Source organism: Coffea eugenioides, chromosome 11, assembly GCF_003713205.1.
Source record: "Coffea eugenioides isolate CCC68of chromosome 11, Ceug_1.0, whole genome shotgun sequence".
Classification (NCBI taxonomy): Eukaryota; Viridiplantae; Streptophyta; class Magnoliopsida; order Gentianales; family Rubiaceae; genus Coffea; species Coffea eugenioides.
Genome location: NC_040045.1, coordinates 46760401 through 46788143, shown reverse-complemented (window position 1 = coordinate 46788143; position 27743 = coordinate 46760401). Strand labels below are relative to the sequence as shown.

Below are 27743 nucleotides of genomic sequence, written 5' to 3'. Positions count from 1 at the left end.
ATCCAAAGTTAACTCTATAGCCACCGCTTCTACTGTTTTTGTCTTCCACCGTAAACGTCATCGCCATCATCACACGGATCTCCACTATCGCCGCCGTTTGAGCTGCTGCTGCTGCTACACCTATTCCTACTAGTACTGCTTTTGCCACCGCAGCTGTACATTTCTTGATCCTCATCATTCCCGTCAACATCATCATTAATAACATCGCCATTTACTCCATTGACCTGCGAATCTCCACCGTCTATCTCGTCGTAATCTTCCGAATGGTAGTCTTCCTTGGAACTTGCTGCTGGAGAAGAAGATAGAAGAAGAGGAGGGGTAGACGCGGTGGAATGGCCGGTTATCGGGACCGGCTCCGTCAATCTCCGCCCGTCTCGTGACGGTGAGAACACTACTGGCATGTACTCGTCCACATCACATGGGAACTTTGAGTTCTTGAAATGCTCTTTCAACGCTTCCACTCCCTTTTCACAACATCAATTCTTAATTCGCGAGTACCAAAGTTCGGATATGTCGTACGCTACTTAATTAAACAACTACCAAATATCTCCTTTCAAACTTGTGGGCTAGCTGGAATTTATTAATAAAGTACCATCCAAGATAATACATGCATAAACGTGACAATCCATGCATTATTTTTTACCTGTAATCTGGCATAGGTAACTTCACAAATTTTGCGGGAGTTGAAGACTTCCCAGCTTTGACGGTGGAATGCCTTGTATAGTCTCAAGGTTGCCTCTGGGGAGGTCATGTTCACGAAGCCGTATCCCACATTGCACTTGTTTCTGCATTTTTCAAGTACGCTGTATATTTTAGGCCCAAAATCACTGCGTTCTATGCAATTAAGCCAAAAGAAATACAGGAGAAACAAAAATCTTCACGAAAATGAACAAAATTTACATGAAATCAATAGGAAGGTAGACAAAGTCGTAGGAAGACAAGGGCTGATCATCGCCGTCGTCAATCTGCTCGTTGCAGTGGATGCAGTGGTTGTCTAGCATGTTCAGCAGTAGCTTCTGACTGCACCATGCCCAAAAATTGAACCGAAGAAAAAAAGGAAGAGAAGAAGTCCAATATTCTCATCACAACTAACCAAAATCGGTTAAAGTGTCAAGGGTTCGGACTAAAAATGGTTCTAATCGTACAATTAATTAGATTTTGACCTTATAAACAAGGCATCAAACGAACCTGTACTTGTTGGGAATGTTTTTAATCATGACAGTGGTTCTGGAATCTGGGCAATTTGATTCTATAATCGCATCTTCGTTTATCAAGAAACGCGGATCGTATTCCTTTGACTGTCTAGATGAACCTTTCCAGGGTCGACTACCCTTGGTCTGTTGTTGTTGATGCTTGGAAGTACTACTACTAGTAGCCGTCCCACTACTACCACTTGCAATATTTGTACAATTTCCTCCTCTCTTCTTGCAATTCTTCTTTGAACTCGAAGGCCTAAAGTTCCATGATTCTTCCTGTACTCCTACATTTCGACTTCCATTTTGGCCAACAAGTCTCAGAGAAGCCATTGAATTTTGAACCGAGGCATTACTCGAACTAGAGCTCCGGTTATCACCATTTCCATTAGGGTTTCCCTTGGAATAATAACTCGCCGCTTTCATGTCATGAGATTTACAAAGCGGCCGACCAGGTATTTTACGAGACATGGGAGGTGGTGGAGATGGTGGCAAGTTACGTGAAGGCCTTGCTTGATAATTTGTCAAAGAATATTCAAGTCCGCTGAAAGTGGCCATAGTATTGCCTCGGCTGGCTCTTGATGATGAACTTTTCTTGCTATGACCACCAGGCCTGCTAAATTCAATCACAACTTGCCTACCTTGAATTTCCTTCCCGTTCATTTCCGACAAGGCCTTGGCTGCATCTCTAGTATCGTGAAACTCCACAAACCTTTGATGCCTCTTCATTGGTGTCTCTCTCAATTCCTTAACAGGCCCTGCACAGGCAACATAATGCCTCAGATGGATGCGGTCCCAAGAGCATGACCACAATTATACATAATACCCCCCCCCCACCCCCCCCCGCCCCAAAAAAAAAAGAAAGATTACCGAGTCTTTTTTTTTTTTTGACATGGATAGATGCCTATTATCAAGAATACTTAATGCTAGGAAATAAAAGAAAAATTTCCCCGTAAAAACATAAAATAAAAACATGCAACCACAATCCAATTAAAGACAAAAGGGGGAAAAATCAATCAAAATTCGAAGAAGGGAAAAAAATCCTGGTATTGAGCTCAGAAGATTTATCCTGAATACAAGATCGTTTCGTACCAAAGGCTTCAAAAATTTGCTTGAGGTAAGTTGGGGTGACCTCGGGCTCCAAATTGAATATCACAAGAGTCCCTTGGTTATTCCCATCCGGAAGCGTAGAAGCCACGGGGACTGTATATTGAGCCCAGACAGCCCTCCCGGCTATGAGCCCTCGTGCTGGCGGCGGCAACGGCGGCAGCAGAAGCTGTGAAGGAGGAGGCAGTAAATTAAGACCCACGGAATTCTGCGCAAAGACGGCATCGTAATGCCTCCTCAATCTGAACTGCTGCTGCATGTGCTGCTCTTGAATTGCCGCCAACGCCTCCTGCGCTTGCCTCAAGTCGTAGAAATGAACCGTGACGATCCCGTCTCGAACTCGCTCCATCTGAACTGCCCTGACGTCACCAAACACCTCCAGCTCTCTCCTCACCGTCGACTCGCTGACGTCAGCGGGGACCATGCTCAAGAGTAAGGCCCGTGACGGCATGTTACAAGAAGGTGGCAAAGAGGTACTGCCAGGAGGACTTAATAGAGAGGGGTGGTCACTGCTAACGAACGCCGGCGGTGGAGGAGGAGGAGGAGAGAACTGGTGGTAAGGCGGTGGAGAAGCGTAAGGAACGTAAAGATGCGGAAAGAGTAAAGGTGGTAAATGATGATGGGTGGTTGGAATGAATTCTTGAGCTCTTGGGTCGAGGTTTCCTGGGAAACGGGAAGCAAAACCAGTAGTGTCACCCATGATTTTTTTTGGTGTGATTGGGGGGGGGGGGAATTGGTTGCCGGAAACAAGCGGAAGGGTGGTTTTCCGGCTAGCCTTTTTAGTTAGTAGAAATTTCCATCAGCAGTTTCTTGAACTACATATGTACCTGGTAATGCTAGCGATTTGGAACCCAACCATACCATACTCTGGCCCATGGGTTTGTTCTCTCTCTAGGCATCTTCTGCTCTACACTACTACATAGTATTGTAGTTGGAGAATTGCTTCTATCTACATCTCTCTCTCTCTCTCTCTCTCTCCGTTAATCCGGCAGCAAAGATTAGTTTGTGTGTGTGTGTGTGTGTGAGAGAGAGAGAGAGAGAGAGGGGGGGGGATGAGTTTGAGTCTTTGAGAATGTTTGTTTGAAAAGAACAATAAACTAACGAGTCACCACCACCTCACATTACCTCGCAACGCTACTTTCTTTTCTTTTCGGACCGAAGCTTGCTGGAATTATAAATGCGCCTATGTATTGTACTGTTGCTAGTCTTAAGCTCAGGTTACGAAATTACCCTCAAGGACAGCCGACAGCCTTAGAATTACTATATTGTAGTACGTGTTTTGCGATGTGTAATTGTGATTATAGTTTGCCCTTTTTGGTTACTGAAACTAATTTTGAGTTTTTTGGATAAATTTGCAAGTGGCTCAATTGTAATCGGAGAAATGCAGTACTGTCGCTGTCATTTGCAATAATGGAAATTTCGATTCATCATTTATTAATTTTAAGTTACAAATCATTTGTTTGAATGCAAATTGTTTGTAAATTGAAAATTTTATCTTGCTCTTAAACTTACACCGGCATCATGTCTATGATTGTTAATCAAAATTTTTGTAATGCGATACACGTGAGATAAAAAATAATTGAAAATATAAAAAAATGAATTAAAAAATATATTTATGATACAAACAAAATATTAATTATTTGAAATAATTTAGCAATCCAAACACACTCAATAATGATGTTTGTTAATTCTTAAGAAAGAGCAGTTTTCATGGAAACGTAACATCAAGTTGGAACCAACGATTTTCTGTTTCCTACATGCATGTTAAACTATTTCACTACCTAATTAGTAGCTCATTTAGGAGTTGCCTCTTCAAGTCAACTATACCGGCTACAGTTATTTTTGTTTGAATTATAAATTATTTGAGATATTTTTACTGTAGCACTTGTTGTGATGTGATGTATATGAGATAAAAAGGTAATTGAGAAGATAAAAAGGTGTATTGAAAATTATAATGATGATGTAAGTAAATATATTTGGTCAAATAATCTGCTGTCGAAACAAACCTATATTGTTATCTTCCTCACCAGTCAACAACCTTCAAAATCTTGAAGCCAATCCAGCACACACATTCTGGCACTGCCATTGCTAAAATTAATGACCTAACCTATACATGTTTAATGTTTGACACACACAAATGTTTGTGTAGAATACGAAAAATGTACAAAAGGCCGGACGGGGGCAGAGGGTTAATTAATTGTCAAAAATAATTACTATAATAGTAATTGCGGGTGTTGCGTTGGTACTTCTTCATGTTGATGTTGTGGCTGCTTTGACTACTGGTGGTGCTGAGTGCTGGCATGGCTGGGTGGTGTGCAGTCTGCTTTATTTGGTCTGCATATTAACTCTTGTGAGGTGAGCAAGAGGTCTGACTTCTCCTCATACTAGTACTCTATTTCTGTGTCTTTTGTACGCTTTTCTTCTTTTCTTTTTCTTTACTAGAACTCGGCATAATTTTCAAGCACTTGTCTCTACACGTATGTGATGCAAGAAACACTACTACGACTCTCTGTTGCTGCTGTTACCGCTATTATGTTCTTTGTCTTCTTCGGTTCAGGAGAAAAGCCAGAAGGCTGAGACCCCTCCTGAGAGTGAGAGAGAGAGAGAGACTCCATCCACTCTTCTGAGTTTTCAGAATTAGCACTACTTTTGCTTTCTATTCAAACTTCTATCTCACATTATACCCGTATGATTTTGGCTTTTCTTTTGTTTTTCTTCTGCCCGAAAAGGATGTTTGATACATGATCTTGGCCTTGGACAGGATTTAAAGTCTCTTGGTACTTTTTCATTAATGTCGTCATCTTGAGATTAAATCTATATCCCTAGTTCCATCTTATTAAATTCACACCACCTACAAATTTCGTTGCTAATGATACGAGGCAATGCATTAATAAATGCATAGATAGGTTTTTATGAAGTATGAACAGAGTGGTGTAAATTTATTTCTCCTTCTTAAATGGAGTATCCAACATGGTATGCAAATACTCCAATTTATTGGTAAAGTCCCATGAGTATTTGCATATAAATGATTGAACATGTTTTAGAAGGAAAATGTACCCATTTTATTAGTAAAATGTAGTATATGAGGAAGCTTAAAGTATACACATGTTTATTTTACATTTTCAATCATCCCATTTATCACATCATAAAAATGCCATAGTAATATCCCGAATAAATTTCAAATAATCTCTCTCCCAAACACACAATATAGTTATCCATGAATGGTGGATTAAGTGGTTTAGACATTACCGTACAATTTTAATTCTTGCAGACTTTATTCTTTTATATGTAGAAAGAAGAGAAGGACATGTATGGAAAAATTGCTACGTTTTTCGTGAATGTATATTTCCAATCATTTTTTTACCTCACATATATCAAATTGTTACAGTAATTTTTCTATAAAAAAATGCAGAAAAATGGAATCCAAACATAACCTAACATATGTTTAATGAGTGACAATAATGACATGTAAATTCACTCCTCAGGAAAGAGCTCTAGATCTCTTATCTTTCCCATTTGGTCATCATTTACTAATTTATTTTGTTTTTTTGGGATAAAGATTGTGGCTATTGTTCTGCAGTAAAATTATACATGACGGGTTGTTTTAATCCTTGAATTTTATATTTGCTTATTATCGGAATGTATTACCATTATTCACCTCTTGTGCTCCAGAGTTCAATCCAGCATTCCAGTTACAGGAGGCGAAGCAAGAACCTGATGGGACTTTTGGGGCCAAGATAAGTAGGGCCAGGATCACCGTTTAGGATCTACTGGGGTCTCCTGGCAGCATTTATGACAGGACAACACATATGTAAAAATGATTGAATTTCCTTTTCGGCACTTAAGTTTGAACTTTGATATCATGATATGTCCTCACTCTCCTTTTAGCCTGGACCAGGACTGAGGTCCTCCAGGTTTTAGGGTTTCGTAGATGCGTGAACAATGGAACGAAAAGAGATCACTTTAAGAAACGCTTTTACAATCACTTGTTGGGATCTTTCGGTTCCAACAAAAGAAGAAAACAAGAAGGCAGTCTGTAACATTTTTTTTTTATAATGTGATATATATATATATAAGGTAAAAAAAATGTGATTAAAAAATGTGTATGAAAATATTCATAAAAAATTGAATTGTAATTTTTTGGAGTTTTTGTAAAAAATGTATTGTAACGATTTGATATATTTGAAATCAAAATGTGATTTAAAAATGTGATGACGAAAAACGTTGAATTTTTTTAATAAAAAAATTCCTTTTCATACAATTCTTCAAAAAAAAAACAGTTCAAATAGGGTAGAGTGCTCGATTTTTTTTTCTTTTCCCTTTTTTTTCCTCAATTCATAAACGAAGGGAAGAAAACTTTTCTGCTCGGATTAGATCAAACAGCTCTACCTTACAAAAGATAAGCCAACGAAAAGATGGACAAGTGTAGGTACATAGAATAATAAAAAATTACTTTCATACTTCATATAATTAAAACAAAACTCTATCTTACGCTCAAAAACCACCGAGTCCTAGAAAAAATAGAAATGTAGGATTAAGGTGGCATTATTGCTTATTGGATTTGGGTTAACGTGACAATTTGCAGCACCATCAGAAGAAAAAGAAAAATGGACAAATAAAATAGGCTGCCCTGTCGGATAAACATGCACAGTGAATGATTGAACAATAATTGGTTCATTCCGTTATTTTCGCGTCGATTTAGAGCACCCCAAAAAAAAAAAATTTTTTATGCCACTTTGATTAGATTACGATTTATAGTGTGATCCTGTTAAAAATAAATTAAAAAATCTACTGGAGAAAGAAAAAAAGAAAAAGAAAAGGGAAATTATGGGATTGTTCACTAAAGATAGAGCAGTCGTTTGCATAAGAAATCAAGAGCGGCACACGTGTACCATAGATTACATTGACTCGAGCCCGACACGAGATTTCCGATGCCTCCCTGAACCACTACAAAGGCAATTAGAAATTACCAAAATTATACAGATGTTTGGATTGTCATTTTCTCCTAAATTTTTTTAGGAATTACCAAAATTGCATAGATGTTTGGATTGCCCTATTTTCCTAAAAAATTTTTTAGATTTTTTGTGCATACATTTCTCATTTGTCATTTTATCTCACATATATTAAATCGTTGTACTATATTTTCTATAAAAAATTTAAAATAATAATAATCCAAATGGAAAGCATGAATGCCCGTTTCGATTGTTGTTTTCTATAATTTTTTTTAAAAAGAATTATTGTAACGATTCGATATATATAAGGTATAGGAGATTAGATGATTTAGAAGACGAAATATAGGTGAGAGATTTTGAATTCGAACCTTATCATTTACACTAAAAATGGATATATATATATATATAAGGTAAAAAGATGATTGAAAAATGAATTCACAAAAAACATAAAAATTTTGTAAGAAAAATAGCAAAAGATATATATGCAACGTAAAAAAGTGTTTGAAAAATAAATTCATATAAAATATTTAAAAAGATAGGAAAAAATGCAATCCAAACATATGAGGTCGTTCAACTATATATATATATATATTGCTTGGCACCAATTGAAGTGGTAATGGTTCGTACGTTCTAAAAATTTTATCAAGATGGTCATAAGAATGGCAGCGGTACTATATAAGTATCGTAAGGAACATCGTAGACTATTGTCTATTCGATGCGCTGTCTGCTTTTTAACATATTTCTGGGAGAGAGAGATGAAAAAAGACGAGTTCAATTAAGAGGAAAGAAAATAGACAAAAGAAACATAGGGCAGAGAGAATTAAATGCTCCTTTAATACAACTACTGTTTGTATGAGTTAGAATAAATAGGAAGAAAAGAATAGTAAGTTAGTGCAATTATATACTATCTTTATCCCAAAAAAATGGACTCACTTTTTTTTTTTTTTTTGTGTTTGTTCTAAATCATAGATTCATTTATTCTTTAAAAGGGTACTTAGTTATCAATTTACTATATATGTCCATATTTAATATGCATGTTTATCAATAAGTATGCTATTTCATTAGTCAGACATTTTTGTCAGAAAAATAAATAAAACACTAAAACTAGTATTAATGGAGAGGTATATCAAAAAATAAAAAAACAACAATGAATACTTTAACTACTTCAACTTGCATTTCTTAAGTTGTATGAAAATAAACAGTACTAGTCCTATATTTTGTGGGAATGATAAAGTTTTTTTTTTTTTTCTTACTGGCGGAGGAAATCAAATTTATATGTTTTCGTCTAAACAAGTTTTATAACATTAGAGTGACTTTGAGAGAGAGTGTGAGGATAGAAGAGAGTGGCATATCACGTAAATTTATAGTATTAACATGCGCTTGGATAACAAATTATTTAAAAAATTGTAAATAATATTGCAATACTTTTTGTGATGTCACGCAGGTATAATAACAAAATGTGGTTGAAAAGATAAAATACAGATTAAAAAAATGTTTATGGTGCAATTAAATAATTTTCTTTACAAATAATTCATTATCCAAACATTTTTGATTCTTTAAAGTTTTTCTTTGCCTCAATGACGCCTTGAGGTTCTACAAACAATTCTGTCTTGCCAAAAAAAACAGACAGAATCGCTAGTGCTAGTGTTACTGACTAGCTTATTTTTCTCTCTTTTTATTGGTTTGAGGCCTTCCGCTGCACTTTTTTCATTGTTACATATAATTTTTAAAATGACAAGTGTTCCACGAAGAAGAAGAAGAAAGGGATTTCAAAGTTTAGATTGTTATTTATTATTGTATGAGACATATGTTATTCAAATAGATAGTAGTGTAACAAGAAAAGTTATATATATATTCCCTTTTGTTTTGTTTTGGAATGAATCGTTAGGGTGAAAGCACAATAGTTTTTCACTTTGGTTCGCATGATTACTGTCCCACAGTTACCACCAAACTCAAATAGTTTTTTTTTTTTTAAAAAAAAAGAAACCCGAAACGAGTTGAAGATGCTTTACTGCTAGTAATGGTTAAAACCTACATCCTTACTTTGGGGAAGTAGTTGTCCTTTGTGTATGGCCAAAAGTTGCTTTTTACTTTGTTTGATCTTTTATAGGAGGACAAGGTTGATAATCTGTTCCATTTCCAGCCATCCTTTTCTTTTTCTTTTTCTTTTTTTTTAACCTTATATCTTGTGGCTTGCAAAGAAAAGGTGAACTTAATAAGCAGGACTATTATAATGCTCTGCCTAAGCACTCTCTGTCCTTCAATCTTCGTATGTGTCTCCTTCAACCCAAAAAAAAAAAAACACCTTCGTATGTGTCTAGTCCAGATTAAACATTCTATTGCATAGGACACTAGCTTATGTTCCCCATCCCATCTGCACGCAGGGTGATGGGCCACAGCTATATTCTGTTCCTGAAGAAGCCTAATCTAATCTTGCTTCCTTTTTGTGACATCAAAAAAAAAAAAGTATGCGACAGTGATGTCTCTCCCTCCATTTTCCTCCCGCCCGGCCCCTCCCCCCTCTCTCTCTCTCTCGCTCAGGACATCCATCCAGGTTCCTGTGTCAGTCAGGGTCCAACAACACACAACCACCAGCTCCTTGTCCCAGCAGTGGAGACTGGAGAGTGGTGGCTGATGAACTCACACTACCCTTTGCTACTGCTGCTATATGCTATGGATTATCCTCCCAGGCAATAATCATCAATTGTATTATACAGACATTCATCCACATCTTACTAGGAAATTGTTACATCAGCAAGTTTTTCACAATTATAGCTAAATATAAACTAGGATTCCTTTTTTCTTTTTTTCTTTTTCAACGCTCTGGTGTGTAATGCTAGATTCTTCACGCCAACTTTTTCATATTTCGAAAATTGATAATATAATAGTAACTTGTTTTACTTTTGTGTTAATGAAAAACTTTTAGAAATGTACCAAGAAGTGGAAGGTGATGTTATTAAGCTCCATGGATACGTGGGGGAAATATATAGAACACTCAAATGAGACAAGAATGGAGTGGGGTCCAGCTCCGACGGACCTTCCTGGTTTGCTGGCTTCCCCCCACCCTTGTTACCAGGAATTCTGTTGCCTGTTGCCTGTTGGCGGCGGCAGCTGCTGCTGCTTAAACAGACTAAGACTTGGTGGTGGCAAGTTCAAAAGCTTACGAGAAGCTGCTGCCGCCAACCACCGCCACCGCCACCGCCACCATATGCATGCTTAGTTGCTGCATTAAGCATTGGAGAAGTTTCCAATTCCCAAGTCCCTGGAAATGAAAGGCTTCTTCCAATGTTCCAAGTCCATTATACTAGCTTATAGTTATATGTTCTAACAATAGACTACTACAGTAGCTTAGTTATGTTCACTTTGGGGATGGCGTTGATAATAGCACCATTTTCAAATTTTGGAAAGATCAATTATTGAATCGACTGCGTGGAGCAAGACAAAATCTAAACCCACCCACATATTTAGAGCATGTGTTGTTATGGACTACGCATATTATTATGTTTTCTAAACCCAGCCAAGTGATGAGATTTAGCTGTGGAAAGGAGGAAGAGGCTATGAACCCAAAACTTTTTTAAGTTTTGAGATCTCAATTTTAACTCCTAAATTAATCAAGGGTTTCTCAAGTAATTTATTATGATTCTTTGATTTTCATTTTAAAGGTTTTAATGTGTTAGGATTGCCTATTTCTTAGGGAAAAAATGGTTATATCATAAACGCAATTTTGAATCTTTATTTTTTTATCTTATCAACTATTTTTATATCTGGCCTAAATTTTTTTTTTTTTTAACCAAACATACTCGTTTGTGTTGTGTGTGTGTGTGTGTGTGTGTGTTTCCCCTTCTCTTTTAACTTCATTTTGAACTAAAAAAAGGTTAGCAATTTTCCACAGCAAACCAGAACAAGGCTTCAACTTGAGACGGAAAAGGGATTGGGTTTGGCAAGGAGGACTTTCTTCAGTTTCTTGTGCTTGCAAACACAAATTTATTTTTATTTTTTTTGAAGTGAAATAATAATAATAATGTCCTCTACTACTATAAACCAGTATTCCACTAACTTCGGGCAAACGGAACGTGTTCCGTGGCCCAGATGACACATAGTTTAGAATGGGCCTCGACCTACAGATCCAAGACCCACGGATGGATCTCACGTCACGTTACCCAGAAGTTATGCGTCATGAAACTTTACCCACACATTCCGAATTTCACAATGTCTGTTTGCTGCTTTGGGCTTGAGCAATATATGAGAAAAAAAAAAAAGGATCCGATCGACGAACAACTCCCTCCACCCTCCCAAATTATATGGAAAAAGAAAAAAAATCCTGAAGATATTAGAATGCCGTAATTCTACAATTTTTCCCAATAAAACCACCAAACAGCAGAGCATGTTACAGAAAAATATCCAGTCTAATCAGACCTACGAAAGAGTTACAAATCAATTGCCATCCTAATGAGCTTTCAGATTTTGGAAGTGAGGTTTATACCTCTGTGCCAGCCCAAATATTCCTAGCGTGCCTCCTGTGTGAAGCATCGCCACGCCTGCACTCGCTCCTTGCTCCTGACTCAGTTGGGCGGCTAGTTCCCAAGCAGCTAATGTGTAGATGGGATCAACTAAAATTCCAGTCTGTTGGGCAATTCTTTGGCATTCTTCAACTTCTCCTTTCAATACATTGCCAAATCTAAGAGCAAAAAATTTAGGGATTGCGAGTCAAATATCTCTAGTTTCTAAGGTCTCAGTCATAAGCAAGCAAAATATGTGTAGCTATCCCACAAAATTCACAGATTATCAAATCAAAACATTCTGGATGTACATGATTAGGTCTCTAATCAGCTGGCTAAGTACTCCATTAAAACATTTAAAATTGAATAAATGTGGACGTTCTAGTTCGAAAGAGACATGTAGCATGGTTGCCAACCCCATCCCGGAGAAGTATAACTGTGATAGAAAATGGCAATCAGAACAGAAGGACCAACGCCATAAAAAAAAAAAAAATTATATATATACAAGTATGAGATGAGATTACTTTCTTGGACGATTGCGTTCAACCCAATGCACGACTTCATACTTTGCTCCGTTCAATCTAAGGTCAATTTCTGGGGATTCACACATTTTACGAAATTCAGAAATCAAACTTTGCTCTTTTTTTCTGTATCCTTCAACACTATCCGCAAGCATCACGGCATGCACTTCCCATGGGAGCCTGACATAAAAGATCATGTGGTATATTTTAATGTACGATCCATGTGGGCTATAAATTGTGTGGAACCAAGTTCTTGACCATCTCAATGAATACAAGAGCTAATACAACCAAAGCCAAGGGAGATATGCTCATATGAGAAGTAGAAAGAATGAAAGAAGGTGGCCCATACCCTAAACACAAAGCTCCCAGTCCCAGGCCAACTGCAGTCGTCCCTGTTCCTGCATCTACAATAATCTTGACAGCCTGAACTTTTCCAAATAAATGATCCTGGGATAAATACTGCACGAGCCGTATGACACCTTACAAGGAACTATATGCGTTAATACCACTGCAACTAAATTAAACAGTTTGCATTTCACTCGACGTGAAAAAGGACACGTCTAGAGGAAAAGGAATAGTAAGGCAACATTAACTCCATAAATTTATGAAGATAACTGTGTCTGAAAGTGCAGCAGCATTAGCTGCAAAGAAATACACTGGACAAGTACCTAACAAGGCTACAGCATCGCCCGCACCTTCGTTGATGATGATAACCTTCTTATTCATGGTGTTGCTAGAGCCATCTAGTTGAGAAACGATCTGCTTCGGAGGCACATGATAGACGGAGGCAGGCTCCAGCAAATCACTAAGCCACCGGACAGATCCATTACTGCCAGCTATCATATTAGCGTGCCTTGAAAGAATTTCATCCCTTCTGGCATATAAAGATCTTTCAACGTAATTTATGTTTCCATGAAGTGTGGAAATCAGAGTATAACCGGTTAGAATTTCAGGCTGTTCCCCTCGAAGAAGCAGATGCGTCTTCAGTCCCCGTTCGGCACATGAAACAGCTGTATAATATGGATCAATATATTACAGCAGCATTATGTTTTTATTCAAAACAAAAGACTAGCAAAACATGTCCATATCAATCCATGGGATAATTAATATGACAAGGGAAATGTCCCATTTTAAATGTGACATTACATACCAACAGCTGCAGCATGCGCACTTTGACAGCCTCCACAAGTAACCTAGAACGGTCCATTGGATATCATTTGACATTTTAATTCTGCTTTCAATATACTGTATTACACGAGATAGCCAACGAGTTCCAAAGGCAAAAGGAGGTGACAAGCATACGAGTACATTTCTCTTCCCCTCAACCCAATTGGATGTGCAAGGAAAACCAAAAGTGGTGGATCTCAGTAGCATTCCCTCTTGCTTAAAAAATTGTAATGAATCATACGAGTGTAACAAGAATACAGAAGTTAATGTTACTGGGCAGGCAGTTTGCTGCCTCGATGGTACTCTGAAAAACCAATCGATATGCATCCTCTCCTCAGTATCAAACTAATGACCAAGAAAGGTCAAGAAATGTCGGATCAAAAACATCTAGGAAAATCAGTAGTAACCAAGGAGCTCAGATAGAGATCTTCAAAACACTACTAAATATGCCCTGAAAAAGGAAAAAGATCTTACCACATCAGTCACCGAGTTATCCTCCAGAAAAGGAAGCAAAGCATCCAACTTGCGAGCCTTGTTACCATTCACCAAAGGATGCAGCAAATCATCCCTCACAACATAAAATACTGGCTGCCTGAGGTTCCTCGCCGCCATACCATCCCCCAGAGACGGTCCTGAATTATTTCTAAACTCCAATACTTCACTGCCCTGCTGTTTAAATCTTCCACTCCCACATACCATAACTTGGTGAATTTGAGCGTCTGGGATCCTCAACGCCCATCTTCGGTCAAGCAACTTTGACACAAGCTCGACAGTAGATAACTTCAATACGGAATTCTCCTAAAACAGAAGAACATTAACTAGTATAAACCAAGCTTAATTTCTCGTTGCAGGAAAGTTAAATCAAAGTCACTCCGTAATTCGGTCTAAAAAACAACCGAATATATCATATTTCTAAAGAATCATATTTAGGCGAAAACTATTACTGTTTAGGCGAAATCCACTAATTTGTCTACCACCCCCCAAAGCTTATTAAAGTTCTCAAGTCATATAAAAATTTGCTGAAGCAGAATTCCATGGGAGGAATCAAGAAACATAGATTACCTTAGCATTAGCTGCCACCAAACCAGAATGAACATCCCTTTTCGCCGCGGAAACCACAGCACTTCTAGGCAGCAACTTCACTAGCATATTACTATAGAAGAGAATGAATCAAAATAACATGATAGCAAAATAAAATAAGGTAGTCTACCAGAACGGGCTACATGTAAAGGCGGCAGCCAGGGCCGTTTATCCCCGCGTGCTTTAACTACTTGTATTTTTAAGACCAAATTACCCCTACTCCCCCAAAACCCAGCCTAGTAAACAGCACCTAACGTACAACTCTAACTATAAAAGGAAATCCAGCAGTAATACCCTCTTTAGGGTTTTAGTTGGGTTTGGCTGAAGTCTCCATCTTTTCCGGACGATTATCGCATATGGCGTCAGCACCGGCTTCGTTGTTGCCGGACTTGAATCCGGAGGCTATAACAGCATCGGGAAAGGATGCAGAGAAGCTTAACTTGCCTGCTTTACAGTCCAAAATGAAGTCCGACCCAGAAGGCTACGAAATGGAGCTCCATTTGATCTACAATCAGTTCAAATCGTCCATGGAGCTTTTCCAGCAGCAGGCTGCTATGAGCTTTACCTCCGTAAGTGGTATCGCCGCCGACCCCACCGTCGCCAAGGATTTGGGCGACCGGGCATTGTTCTTGGCCCATGTCACACCCTTTTATTCAAAACACTTGGCCCAATTTCCCAGGGAGCTTGCGCAGTTTCTTCGGTCGTCGGCCCGGACTCTTCCGTCAGGTCTTCGAGTTCATGTCACCCAGGCCCTGATTCTCTTGATTAACAGAAAGGTTATTATTCTGGGATGGTTAGCTGCTCTTTTTTTTTTCTTTTCGAATTAAGGTGTTTTTACCTTTTTAGTAGATATCAAAGGTTTTCATTAATTGGTTTTTCGTTTAACAGATTGAGGAAATATGTGGTCGGTTAAGAAAGGAATTGGGTTGTTAAAAGATTAACAACCCAATTAATTGGTTTTTCATTCGTTTTTGTATGTAGTTGTATAGCTTTTGTTGTTAAAAGATTAAGCTTGCCTCTGCTGAGGATTTCTTTCCTGTTTTCTCTTTAGACGGGGTAATAAGAGAGGGGGGGGGGGGGGGGAGGATTTCGAATAAATATTGCTCGCTTTGGTTGCCAAGGAATACATATATTTTAGTAATTTTGTCATGCTGACTAGCTTATGGAGATTATGGAGGGATTGAATTGATTATAAAGAATTACACTCCAAATGCTTTTCTTTGTTCAATTTCTCCTTTCTCGAGAGACTTATGGATCAGTCGTTTGATTGAGTGAAATGAAGAGTTGAAGCGTCTAACCATAATTCCTACTTGGTCATTTCCTGGTGATTTAGAAAAGCTGAAGTGGGGAGTGCCTTGTTTTAGCTTCTTACAGCCAGAGGGCTCAGTTAACTAATGGCGCCTATGGAAAAGATATTCCTGAGTGTCTAAGGTGTAATTTTTGGTTTTCTGGTGACACATGAAATTACATATTTACTTATCATACTCTTTTCTCTGCTTGGCTGTAGAGTTGCAGGTTTTTTCGGACATTGTGTAGTGCTTACCATTCTTTGTCCTGAGAAATGGAATAATTTTTTTATTTTTAAAATTTTAATCCTTCCCCTCCTGCAGCATTTTTTAATGGAAGGATTGAATCCGCTTCCTTATTTTCTTAGTACTTAGTGATCCGGCTTTCATGCATAATTGAAGTTGACACTTGAATAAAAAGAATGTGCAAGGACGTCAACCTGTATTTACAACAAAAATATTTATATCCTGGTAATCTCTTTAATTTCCTCTGCAGTTCAGTTCGAGTATTAATGGGAATTTCATACTTGTTAGATGGTTGACATTGTGGACATACTGGAACTATTCATGGAGCTTCAGACTCTAGGCGACAGGACTCTGAGGACATTGGCATTTTCACACATTATTCATAACATTAGGCGTATGAATCAAAAGCACAAGAATGATCCAAAGAATCGTGGACTTCAGAATATCTTGTTTTCTATGCTTCAGGTTTGTTCATGTCTTTCTTCTTTACTGTCATTCTAGGTCTGTTTATTATGGTTATGTTCGGTGTCTAAATTTTGGCTCAATGTGAAAGCAAGAGGATGAAACAAAAGCAAAGAGATCACTCATTACACTTTGTGATCTTCACCGGAGGAAGGTGTGGTTTGATGACAGGACTGCTAATGCTATTTGTACTGCATGCTTTCATACATCACCGAGGTGAGTGTTGATGATAGATGCTAGACTGCTGATTCACCTAATTGCATTGAGGTACTTCTTCATGTATTTGATTATTCAGGATCATGATTGCTACCCTCTCATTCCTTCTTGATTATGAGAAGATTGAAGATGATGATAATAGTGATGATTCAGGCAGTGAAGATGAGCAGGCAACCCAACAGCCTCAGATAGTTCTTAGTAAAGAGGTCGTCTACAAGGTCGGTTGCTCTATTTAGGCTTTCTGATCTTTTCCTGGTCAATTTCCTTAAGAAATTCCCATCGTATACTGTTAGTTGCTGATGATGCCTTTTCCATACCATAGGATTTACTAAACTTACAAATTCTGTTCCCTTGATCAAGATTGATATAACTTTGTATGCCATCTGGATTAGAGATGCAGAAAAATGGCTGTTGTTGCTTCTAGGAGAGGAAGAGTAGTTAATTATTAAAGTGGAGTACTACAAAAATTCTTGCAGGGATCTTTAAAGCCTTCTGTAGGGAACACTTTTGGCTTCATGTTCTTGGTTTCCTGTGTTCTATCTAGTGAAGAAAGAATTGTGATACTGTTTCCTTGAGAGTTTCAGCAACTTGTGCTAATGAATTTCACCAAAATCAAGAGCATCTTTTTCTTCTACTTTGTTTGTTTAGGCAAAACATAAAGGTACCTCATCCAGCAAAAAGAAAAAGCAAGCAAAATTGCAGCGTGCCATCCGTAGCATGAAGAAGCAGCAACGCATGTCATCAGAGAAGAACAATTCAAGTTACTATTCACCACTAAACCACTTGAAAGATGCACAGGTTGGTAGGCTATTCTGTTTCTTCCCTAAACCACTCATTCCCATTATCGTATAAACTAAGGTATCTATAAAAATTATTACAGGGATTTGCTGAGAAGCTGTTCTCACGCCTTCAAACTACTAATGAAAGGTTTGAGGTTGTTTTCTTTGTCCCTAGTTCTCCAGATCATCTTCTTGTCAAAGCATATCATCATGCAGAACTCTACTATTTTTTACTTTTTGGGCTTTTCAATGCTACAGGTGAAAATGATGATGCTGAAAGTCATTGCACGAACTGTTGGTCTTCATCGCTTAATTCTGCTGAACCTATATCCTTACTTTCAAAAATATGTGCAGGTTTTTTGTCATTTTTTTCCTTCAGCTTTTAAGATTTCTTTTAGTTCTCTTTGAATGATCATGCATCTGCTCTTGCTGTTTTCAGTCCCATCAACGTGATGTAACAAGTTTACTTGCAGCAGCTGTTCAGGCTTGCCATGACATGGTATGTGATCTTATTTCTGTCCACTTGTTCATTACCATGCTCTATAGTTTTAATCAATTTAGTTTTGCCGCAGCTAATAGATTTTCTTGACTAGGTTCCACCTGATGCAGTTGAACCATTGTTCAAACAAATAGTGAATCAGTTTGTGCATGATCGATCTCGCTCTGAGGTGATTCCTGCTTTATAAAATCATCAGTTTTCTTTGATGACTTATCCCAAATGGATATGTTTGTTCCGTGTCAAGCTGATCTTACTTTTTGCCTCTCATGTTAGGCCATTTCTGTTGGACTGAATGTTGTACGGGAAATATGTCTGCGCATGCCTCTGGTACAATTTATTAATGATGTCAAAGAAATATTAGCATCATTCTGCGTTTTATGGTATTTAGTTTGACTCCAAAGTTGATGTCATGCCTCAACTTTTTATGCCAAGCTAAGATAACATCCTATCTCTTATTCAAGTTGATGCCCATTTTTCTGGAACTTTTATCCTTTTTCTTTTATTTGTAGTTGATGACAGAAGATTTGCTGCAAGACCTTGTGTTATATAGGAAATCACATGAGAAAGCAGTTTCTTCGGCTGCTCGATCACTTCTTACTTTGTTTAGAGAGGTATTATTTCTCTCTCTCTCTCTCAAGCACATAGATACACGCACATGCATTTAAAATTGTATTCTTGTACTTCTCTTCCTGGTACTTATTTTCTATGGGAATGTTGATGGTATCACTGCAGGTTTGCCCATCACTTTTGGTCAAGAAGGATAGAGGGCGACCTGCTGATCCCAAGGCCAGGCCTAAAGCATATGGTGAAGTCAAGGTCGCTTCCAATGTCCCTGGATTTGAGCTATTGAAAGATGACAATACTGAATCTGAGGCTGATACTGATGATGGATTTACTAGCTCTTCAGATATAGATGATGATGTTGGTCCCAGTGAAGTGGAGGTTGCTGGTCATAGTGGTTCTTCTGATGATGGTGATGACGACGACAATGATGATCAAGATATTGATGACCAGGGTACCACCAGTGAAGATGATAGTATGCAAGAAGAGAATAAAGATTCTGAAGATGATGATGCTAATTTTAGTCCTGATAATACTGATGTTATCAGTGATGACGATGAAAGTGGCAAGGCTGATGGGCATGACCCTGCAGCATCTAGTGGTCCCTTGAGTATTGCTAGTGAAACTTTTAGGACTGATAGTGGTGGTGAAAGGGGATATAAGGCAGGTAAAAGGAAGTTTTCTGATTTCAATGAACAACTGAATGCTGCCAGTCAAAGTCTTCGAGCCTTAAAGAAACTGGCAGGAGCTAGAGAGGGCAGCACCTCAGAGACAAATGATGGTATTCTATCTAATGAGGACTTCCAGAGAATAAAAGAGCTACAGGTTTAGTGGTTCTCTTCATCCTTAAGCAAGCTTGTCTTAATACTCAAATTTTCATTATAGATTTTTGATTTTGTACAGAAAGTAGCTATTCTCTAGTGTTTTTTTTAATTAATAGTGAGAAATGAATTGTCTCAATTAATTTTTGTAATTGCATATATGCATTTGTCTAAATCATCAGGCCAAAAAGGAGGCAAGTATTGCATTAGCTCAACATGGATTTAAGATTCCAAGCACAGACCAACTTAGTGCTAAAAGAGTTGATGCTGCCAAACTCGAGGTAAGTTTTGGATTTCTGTTTCTTCTCTCATTGGTAGTTTGTATAGGATGGTTTTGGCTCTAGTTGCTGTCTTTAGTTACCTGCAAGTTTCTCAAACCTCAGTTTTTATTCAGCTGTACTCGCTAAGCTGAACAAAGTGGAGGCAGTGCTAAGCCTGGTTGCCACTTGCAACTTCTGTAGTGAAGATCTGTTGAATGCTTAGTTTGTCACATATACTTCTGCATCTTCGTTTATCTGGCACCTAAAACCTGAGAAGTTATCAGTATGCTTGGGAAAAATAGTTTCCGATTTTCCTGTCTGTTAATTTTCCATGGTACTGACTACTTGTCTGATGCAATGTGGCTGACTATTTTAGGCTAATATCCGAAAAAAGATGACCAAGGAAGAAAGGCTAGCACTGATAAGGGCTGGGAGGGAGGAGAGGGGGAAGTACCAAGCTCGAACAGCTATCAAACAGAAAAAGGTACTTCTTGGTTTTTAGATTTCTTTCATCGTACTAGTTTTTATCTGGGCTAGTTTGTTTACTTAGTTAATTATGCCTGTGCTTGTGTCACTGGAAATACATTGAATTTTGTCTGTGAGCATACCGCAGGTGCTCTATAAGTATACACCATGAAACAAAGGGACAACATTGTGCCATTTTTTCTGAATGAAAATCATAGCCAGGAGATTTTTGCCTCTTTTTTTTCCTCTCCCTAGAGAGTCAACCGGTGAATTAAGATGCCTTTTCCGCCTAGATTTATAAAGTTTTTTTGTACTAAAGTTATTAAAGCTTTCGCCAAAATTCCCTCGTATGCCTTCTGCTGTTTCGGTATTTGCTTATGGGGTGAGATTTTCGAGTTTTGCTTCTATATTCACATTTCATCTTTCATTTTTTGGATAGACTGGTGGCTTAAGCAATCGGCAAAAAGAACACAAAAAGGCCATGCCTCTTGCTGCCAAGAGAGCAAAGGTATCGAGATCAAGACAAGAGAAAAAGAGAAAACAGCAGCGTTCTGGTAAACAATTTCGTGGGAGGAAAGCTTGGAAGTGACCGACTTTTAGTTTTGTACTTTGTTGGGACAGTATCCTTGATTGTTATGTTTGCTAACAGAAGAAGAGCGAGCAGAAATCGAGGGTGGTTTTATAATTTATTTTGGAAGGTTTTTTCTTATCCAGCGCAGCGTTCTAGTTTGTTGATTCTTTGTAATAGGATAAAAAAATGCGAGTTCTGCATGCGCAGTCAGGTAGTAACTCATGCTAGTCAGTTTTGACTTTGAGAGTGTTAGCTATACAGTTCATTTAGGGTCAATTGGTTGATCTTGGGTATTGAACAATAATTGTTACAAATTGTACTTTTTTTTTTAATTCAAAGTGGATTTATCGTTTTGATACTCAATTGTTTTAGATTTAACTAGTCAAAGGAATGAAGAGTGATGTACCTTATGGTAACTCATTATTAATTATACTAAGAGAAAATGAGGAGACCTTGATCTAGTGGGTAGGGTCGTGATTTTAAGAATTAATGTTGCTGAGTTTAAATTCTTCTTTACCCTTCTTGATTCTTGAACTTCATGTCTCTCCTGCTAAAAGAAAATAAAAAAGAAAAACTCTCATGGCAACTCTTTTGAATGTTGTTTCCAACACAGATATTAATGTAATCATGCGGACTTGGATCCTTGAAATATTTAGTGCATTCTACTCTTGAATCTCTGTTTGTTCTCGTCTATAGCTACAGGGAGGGCTGATATCAAAAGCATTTAAGGCATCATATCAGAAAGAGGGAGCACCTAATGAGCCCAATTCACAAAATGTTTTTTTTTAAGGGAATTATTGTAACTGGGGCACAAGTGGGATGCTGTAAATTTCAACTAGAGCAAAAAGGCGGATATCCCGTGCCTCCTAGCTTTTTTGAGAGAACATACCAAGATTCAGCACCAAATGATAGGAAACATGAGCTGAAACATTCATATGCATCATCTCGCCGTGAGAAGAGAGCACAACATTAGCGTTTCTGTCAGTTGATTGCAAAACTTGTGCTTCCAGTTTCAACAAGGCCACAGGGAAAATACAAATGTGGGAAGACATCGGATGTCGAACATTACAGCTGCTTACTCTATTACATGAGGGGACAAATCATTTCTCTGTCCAAATATATTGGGGATCCCTTCCCAATTTCGTTTCTCCCTTGCTTCCCAATATCCACCAACATAGTGGTAACAACCGTCCTCATCCTTCTGGAACCATCTTGGCTGCCAACCTCTCTCCTGCAGCTTTCTTGCCTGCAGAAATTTAACATAGGATTCAACCAACACTCTTTCCACTCATCGAAACACCATGCGTAGGTCTGGCATTAACTTAGTCACAAGAATAGGTAATAAAATACTGCCTATGAGTCTTAAGAGTATGAAACAAGTTGTCCAAGCCTAAAGCAACAAAAATGAAGCTCAAACATTTGATGATATTAAGTTCATTATTGTACAAAAATGGAGCTCTTATAGAAGGTCATCCTGAAAGTGGCTGACCAGAAAAGAAAATAAGGCAGTAGATATACTACTAGTTTAACGATGATAGTAGGATTTGATGTGCTGATCCAACACTTTTTTAGAGAAGGAAACAAGTGTGCTGACTTTCTTACAAACTTGGGAGTTAAATCCAACCAAGGTTTGATTGTTTGTAATCAGCTACCTGTTGCATAATCTCATCTTTTAGGTGGTAGTGTAGGTGTTAACCGGGAACGTCCAGGTCAATTTTTTGTTTTTATCGTAAATATTTTATTCCCTTTCTACCCAGGAAAAAAAAAAGAAAGAGATAATAGTAGGATAAGTGCATCATTGGAGATTTTTTTTTTAGGAAATAAGCAGTAAGGGGACTCAACAAATACTCGCTGATGGGGTTGAGATGAATATGGGAAGAATATAAACTTGTTTTGATGAGCGTGCAACTAGAACAACATTTTGAGCATACCTGTCTTTGTAGTTGTTCAAGTCTTAGCTTCTCAGAATTTGCCAGCTCATACTCTCCATTCTCTAAATGCCGTTGATCTGGCCTCAGCCTCGAATCAGTTGGAGGAAGCTTCTCTGGTAAGCCAGGTGTCAATTCATTTAAGGATATGGCAAAAGGTGTAAGATTGTATCTTGTCTTGGTAACAGATTTGTTCCTCTCCCACAGCAATATGGCTTCTGTCATGGGATCATATCCCTTAGGCTTTGTAGTGGGGTCTCCCAAGACATAGTACATCGCTTCATCCCACTTCCCCAATAACATTGCCACCTTCTCTCCTGTTTTGTTGTCTTGCACGAATCCATGAACCTAGAATTTGATGGCATTGAATACAACAAATTCTGTAATAAATTCAGTGGTTCTTTTGATTAAACAGGGAAGTTGGACAGAACAGCAGAGAGAAATTTGAACATATGATGAATACTTTCTTTTACATTTGTCTATCGAAATTTACAAGTATAGATTACTACATGTATACAAACAAAAAAGAAAAATAAGAAAAAGGGAGTCATATGTGATAGGATGAAAAGAAAGCAAAGTTTTTATTTACCAAGTCCCTTCAAATGATTGCATGACAGTTTACACTACTGTATCCATAGCCATCTTTTTTCTTTTCTGTATGCAGGTGGTGGTGGTGGGGGGGGGGGGAACTAAAAGATAAACAACTAACTGACTTGGTAGGTAGAGGAATAGAATGGCATCCACTTCATCACACACAGAGAGAGAGAGAGAGAGGGGGGGGCACACCTGATGTGGATTACGGTCTATGATAGACTGCTCCTTGAATTTGAGCTTGCAAGAATATTTACCGCTACCCCTGATGCGCATGGTACCATAGTGATCACAATAGATTGTACCAATTATGATATTGTATATGGAAGTGGTGATCTTGCTCCATTGAAATGTCTCGCCATCTTCAAACTGCAAGCTAAGAATCCCCACAGGATCAAGCTGAATCGAGCGTCCCCAAAACTTGCCTTTTAGATTGGAATCTGCCCAGAATTTCCATCCTCTGCCCTCACAGTGGCAAGCAACAACCATTGGATGATGACTAACCTGAGATGAGGCCCGTCCATGAGGACTCAATTGCAAATCTCATTGAGTGCCAAGACATTACAGTAATGGAAGTCCACTTTGCATGGAACAATCAAGATCCTCCATTGTAGAAGGCAGAGGAAAAGATACATTCCAGACGGTCAAAGATGATATTTATCAAATTCTTTGGGAGAGAAAAGCGCTACCTTTTCCGAGAAGAAACGTAGACCTTTATCTGGGTAGTCAGCCTCGTATGTCTCCCCGAGTAAAGGATTGAAAGGTTTGCATTGCCTACCCTCTGTTGAAGCATAGCCAGAAACAGCAAAAGCTGCTATATTCAATATTCTCATCAAATCATTCCCCTGTAGAAGTTAAAATTGTCATATGCAATTTAAACTAGCAATCAAATCAGTCATATTATGTGAACAAGGTTCAAGAAAATAAAAATGATGCAGCAAAACCATCTACTATTATATAGAGGAAGACCAGACCAAGGAAACAGCACTATCTATTTCTTCATAGATTTTGATGCTCAAGAATGGAATACAGTCAGGAGAGCTATGTAAAAGACAACATTTGAGTTTCAAGAAGCAAAGCCGGTAAGTTAACTACCGGATTTCTGCAATGCAAGAAACTAATTTTTCAGGGGAATAAAATACAAGTAAGCTGAAGAGTTACCTGCTTTCCCCATTGCAATGCACGGTCAACCAAGTATGAGTACTCCAAATCTTCAAAGCATTTCTGCAATGAAGATAGTGGCTCATTGAAGTAAACTGGAAGGCAGACTCCAGACAGATCCTTTCCAATATTATCCTTGATTATTGACCATAACCCAACTGGCTTTTCTCTCTCCTTAGGTTCTGGCAAATTATTCCGTCTTCTGACATATGGATATTCTATTGCCTTAATTTCTATCTCAACTCCCCTCAGACGATCAGAAAAGAATGAGCCTTTTTCATTTGTAAAAGAGCTACATGCATTTTCTGTATTCTCTCTACTTCGATAAGAAGCACTTCTCAAAGATTCAGCAGGCATAAAATCATTTGTGTCAAAATACATGCCTTCTTCATCTGTTTCAATATCTCCTCCACCTCGGCTTTCGTTATCGGCATCAGAATCACTTGCACTCCCCTCCGACAAGATGGAATAAAAATCTGCAAAGTCTCCAAAGATGATGATATGTTTTTCAACACAGATAATTTTTAATTTTGAGACTCAAAAGAATGAGCTGCAAAGTGGTACAATTTTATCATTCAATGGAGACTTCCCAGAAAAATTTCAATGATACAATTGTGAGTCGTAAAAAAAAAAAAGAAGAAGCCTTCTTTCAAATTTGAATAAGATGGGTTGTACAAGTGTTAACTAACCACTGAATCTTCTGTTCCCTCCACAACATGAATCCCTCTCCTTGGTTTCATCAACCACAGTTGTTTCCAACTCAATCTTTTCAGTCTGCCAAAAATAGTTAGAGAAGAAGTTTCTCAATTCTCATGGTCTCCACATGAAGATGAGAATAGCTTGAAGTGAGTCTTGTAATGCAAAGACAGCAAGACCAGAAGCAGAACTACAAATTAGTAAGATGTAACAACTCAAGATTTAGAAAACAGTAGAGTTAACACAAGGAATGTTGCATTCACTTGGCTTAGCCCGGCTTACCAGATATCGGATGAGAAGCTTACAAAGGATAATGTCATGGAAAGCACGCAATAGACCGTACAATGCCATAATGAAAGAAAGATATAAAGTAAAGACTGGTCATTTTTGTTCAATATACATATTTAACAAGGGGGAGAGGACATGGAAAACTTTCCCAGTCTTGCAAATTAGGAACCCCTTAATGACGAAGTAGTAAAGTACCTCAAGCTGTCTCAACCTGTCCACCAGCAAAATATGTTTAAGTTGAAGAGCCTTCGACTGATTCTGCAGCTCACTAAATTCATGAAGCATAATAGACTCACAATCCTTAACAACTGCCTCACCAAGACCCTCTTGTAGTAATCGTGATCGTAGCTTCTCTGTTGAGACAACAAACTCTTCAGAAGTTTCCAAATCGCTACTTGACAACATTCTTGGGAATTGATCTTTAGCAACCAGAAGTGCCTCGATCCATGCAGTTCGGTCTTCTCTAGACTGGCAACGCAAGTGGAGAGTTTTTGTTCCAGTGAATATTGAAAGCCTTTTGTCATCTGACTTGCTTGCTCGAACAGAAGACACCTGTACACATGATATTTAGTTTCAATGGATGATGGCAATGCAGCCCATTTCAAAGTGCACATTGATTGCTGGTCAAGCTTCCTGAGTTATAATTGTAATCGGCATATAAAACTTGAAAAGGAGAAAGCTAAAACAAATACAAATAGGACAATTTTTCCAACTTTCCTTTCAAGTTTTTTAATTTATTACAATACACAAAACTTCTTTGATCCAGATTTTGCTTTAGTACATGAGAAACCACGTACACCAAATTTTGTTAAGGAAGGACACGGCCAACAGTAATAATGTTCGCTCATATTTTGTTTTTAAAGCTGAACTCTACCAAAGGTTAACTGCAAAGCCATCAGATGCGTACATCGAGGATACGACCTTGTTATAAGTCTGCAGCTGGTTCTCTTCAAACATTACGACAACCAAATTCTTTTCCAGTACATGGATCAAACAAAAATGCAGAGTCATCAACGTAAAATCCTGAGTCCCAAACAGGGCTACATCCAGATAATTTTCGAAGGCTAGAATGTTATATTTGTAATGTACCATCTCATCCACACATATGAATCACCGTGAATGGGGAAACAAACACACTTCAGTAAGAATGCTAATGATACCCATTAAACAAATAAGCCAACGAAAAGCAAACCTTCAAATGCACTTCACCAAAGGGTTTCCACTGTTTAACAGTCCGGTTAACTCGATGCTGATAACCCCCAATACAACTTGCTTTCCTCATATACCTCCAGGATTCCTCCCCAATAACCTTCGCGCCCTTCTCTCTCCCAGGATTGATCACGATCTTATCCGGCCCGTGAACTTTATAGTACGACAGCACGCCATCTTCCAGCACAAACCACCTAGCTCTCCACCCCTTCCCATAGTTCACCCACTTGTACAACACCCCAGCCACGTTCACATTCCCACTGTACACTGCCTTTGCCTCCTTTCCTTCGCCCACATTTTGATCAACAAGACCGTCGGAGTTATTATTACTGCTGACATTATTATTACAGTTTGCAGGTAAATCGGAATCCCCATTCACCGACGAAATCCGAGCAGTAGAAAAACTCTGCCTCGAGTTAAAACCCAGGGGTTTTGCAGCCACAGCATTCCCCACCCCTAACGAGTCGCTCTGCGACTTCACCACGGTCGGATTAGCCCGATCTCGATCGACTGAAACCGGAGCAATGCAGCACAGGGGATTCATATTCCTTTTCCCCGTTTCTCTCAACAAAGAATATCAGTGATCTGCTACCCTAATTGAAGCACATTTGTCCGCCCGAAGGGGAATAGTAGCTCCGATCTCTGAAACGGCAGCGTTTCGCGGAAAGAAGTAGTTCTTCTAGAAAGCGACACCCGATCGGAGATCGATTGGGCGATACTTCCGAAACGTTTGGGATATGACATAAGATCACAATATATGACGATGAGTAAGAGAGAGGGAAAAGGGGCGAGTAAAGCTTTACTTTTATGTTTATGGAATTGGATTGAGAGAGAGAGAGACGGAGGGATAGTGGTGAATGCTGATTAGGTGTTTGTCAGAATGCTGAGCTGAGCGAGAGAGTTTACAGATCCATCATCATCATTTATTTCAGTGGTCAGTGATAGAGTACTGCTGCTCCTACTACTATTACTACTGAAATTCGTGGGAGACTCAGGATGGGGGATGCGTAGATTAGCCCGAGCCAGGATACAATAATGCGGTGAAAATTTTTACTAATGCATGCTATGCGATAGTAATTACACCACCATATAAACGAGTCTAATCCCATCAAACAGCCTTAAAGTAACGATTTTAATAAGATAGTTGTAAAATTTTTTTACTATTTTATGATATTCTATATGTTT

The 27743-nt window shown here is 38.4% G+C and overlaps 4 protein-coding genes across 4 annotated transcripts; 1 reads left to right on the top strand and 3 right to left on the bottom strand.

Moving 5' to 3' along the window:
- Nucleotides 1–23: 23 nt before the first annotated feature.
- LOC113752734 (protein terminal ear1 homolog) lies at nt 24–3000 on the bottom strand. Its single transcript, XM_027296806.1, has 5 exons — nt 2286–3000; nt 1189–1951; nt 901–1020; nt 644–785; nt 24–464 (listed from the first exon to the last, which is right to left on the bottom strand). Exons 1-5 carry the CDS (start codon nt 2998–3000, stop codon nt 30–32), a joined length of 2175 nt encoding a protein of 724 aa, XP_027152607.1. The 3' UTR covers nt 24–29.
- An 8588-nt stretch (nt 3001–11588) lies between these two features.
- On the bottom strand, nt 11589–14608 carry LOC113753488 (D-cysteine desulfhydrase 2, mitochondrial). The gene is made up of 7 exons (XM_027297651.1): nt 14502–14608; nt 13914–14237; nt 13423–13465; nt 12941–13282; nt 12622–12751; nt 12276–12452; nt 11589–11930 (listed from the first exon to the last, which is right to left on the bottom strand). The coding sequence occupies exons 1-7, from the start codon at nt 14586–14588 to the stop codon at nt 11699–11701; spliced, it is 1335 nt and encodes a 444-aa protein (XP_027153452.1). The 5' UTR covers nt 14589–14608; the 3' UTR covers nt 11589–11698.
- Nucleotides 14609–14734: 126 nt separating this feature from the next.
- On the top strand, nt 14735–21048 carry LOC113754472 (protein SDA1 homolog). Its single transcript, XM_027298901.1, has 15 exons — nt 14735–15295; nt 16340–16516; nt 16605–16729; nt 16809–16947; nt 17378–17527; nt 17610–17663; nt 17767–17862; nt 17948–18007; nt 18102–18176; nt 18281–18334; nt 18517–18618; nt 18740–19393; nt 19572–19670; nt 20026–20133; nt 20554–21048. Exons 1-15 carry the CDS (start codon nt 14876–14878, stop codon nt 20701–20703), a joined length of 2463 nt encoding a protein of 820 aa, XP_027154702.1. The 5' UTR covers nt 14735–14875; the 3' UTR covers nt 20704–21048.
- Nucleotides 21049–21571: 523 nt separating this feature from the next.
- On the bottom strand, nt 21572–27490 carry LOC113751580 (oxysterol-binding protein-related protein 1D). The gene is made up of 8 exons (XM_027295634.1): nt 26542–27490; nt 25545–25901; nt 25055–25139; nt 24366–24841; nt 23894–24049; nt 23400–23708; nt 22617–22961; nt 21572–21931 (listed from the first exon to the last, which is right to left on the bottom strand). The coding sequence occupies exons 1-8, from the start codon at nt 27100–27102 to the stop codon at nt 21761–21763; spliced, it is 2460 nt and encodes an 819-aa protein (XP_027151435.1). The 5' UTR covers nt 27103–27490; the 3' UTR covers nt 21572–21760.
- Between the last annotated feature and the right edge of the window lie 253 nt (nt 27491–27743).

Coding starts and splice junctions, on each gene's coding strand:
- LOC113752734 (XM_027296806.1), bottom strand. CDS start 3,000: ATGGGTGACACTACTGGTTTTGCTTCCCGTTTCCCAGGAAACCTCGAC. Junction 1,952..2,285: donor GCAAATTTTTGAAGCCTTTG/GTACGAAACGAT, acceptor TTGCCTGTGCAG/GGCCTGTTAAGGAATTGAGA. Junction 786..900: donor TACCTTCCTATTGATTTCAT/GTAAATTTTGTT, acceptor TGAAAAATGCAG/AAACAAGTGCAATGTGGGAT.
- LOC113753488 (XM_027297651.1), bottom strand. CDS start 14,588: ATGCTAGTGAAGTTGCTGCCTAGAAGTGCTGTGGTTTCCGCGGCGAAA. Junction 12,453..12,621: donor CTGGGAGCTTTGTGTTTAGG/GTATGGGCCACC, acceptor CTTTTATGTCAG/GCTCCCATGGGAAGTGCATG. Junction 11,931..12,275: donor GAACGCAATCGTCCAAGAAA/GTAATCTCATCT, acceptor TTTTGCTCTTAG/ATTTGGCAATGTATTGAAAG.
- LOC113754472 (XM_027298901.1), top strand. CDS start 14,876: ATGGCGTCAGCACCGGCTTCGTTGTTGCCGGACTTGAATCCGGAGGCT. Junction 15,296..16,339: donor TTCTCTTGATTAACAGAAAG/GTTATTATTCTG, acceptor CATACTTGTTAG/ATGGTTGACATTGTGGACAT. Junction 19,394..19,571: donor AGAGAATAAAAGAGCTACAG/GTTTAGTGGTTC, acceptor CTAAATCATCAG/GCCAAAAAGGAGGCAAGTAT.
- LOC113751580 (XM_027295634.1), bottom strand. CDS start 27,102: ATGAATCCCCTGTGCTGCATTGCTCCGGTTTCAGTCGATCGAGATCGG. Junction 25,902..26,541: donor TTGGTGAAGTGCATTTGAAG/GTTTGCTTTTCG, acceptor TCATGTGTACAG/GTGTCTTCTGTTCGAGCAAG. Junction 24,842..25,054: donor AGGGAACAGAAGATTCAGTG/GTTAGTTAACAC, acceptor GAGACTTTGCAG/ATTTTTATTCCATCTTGTCG.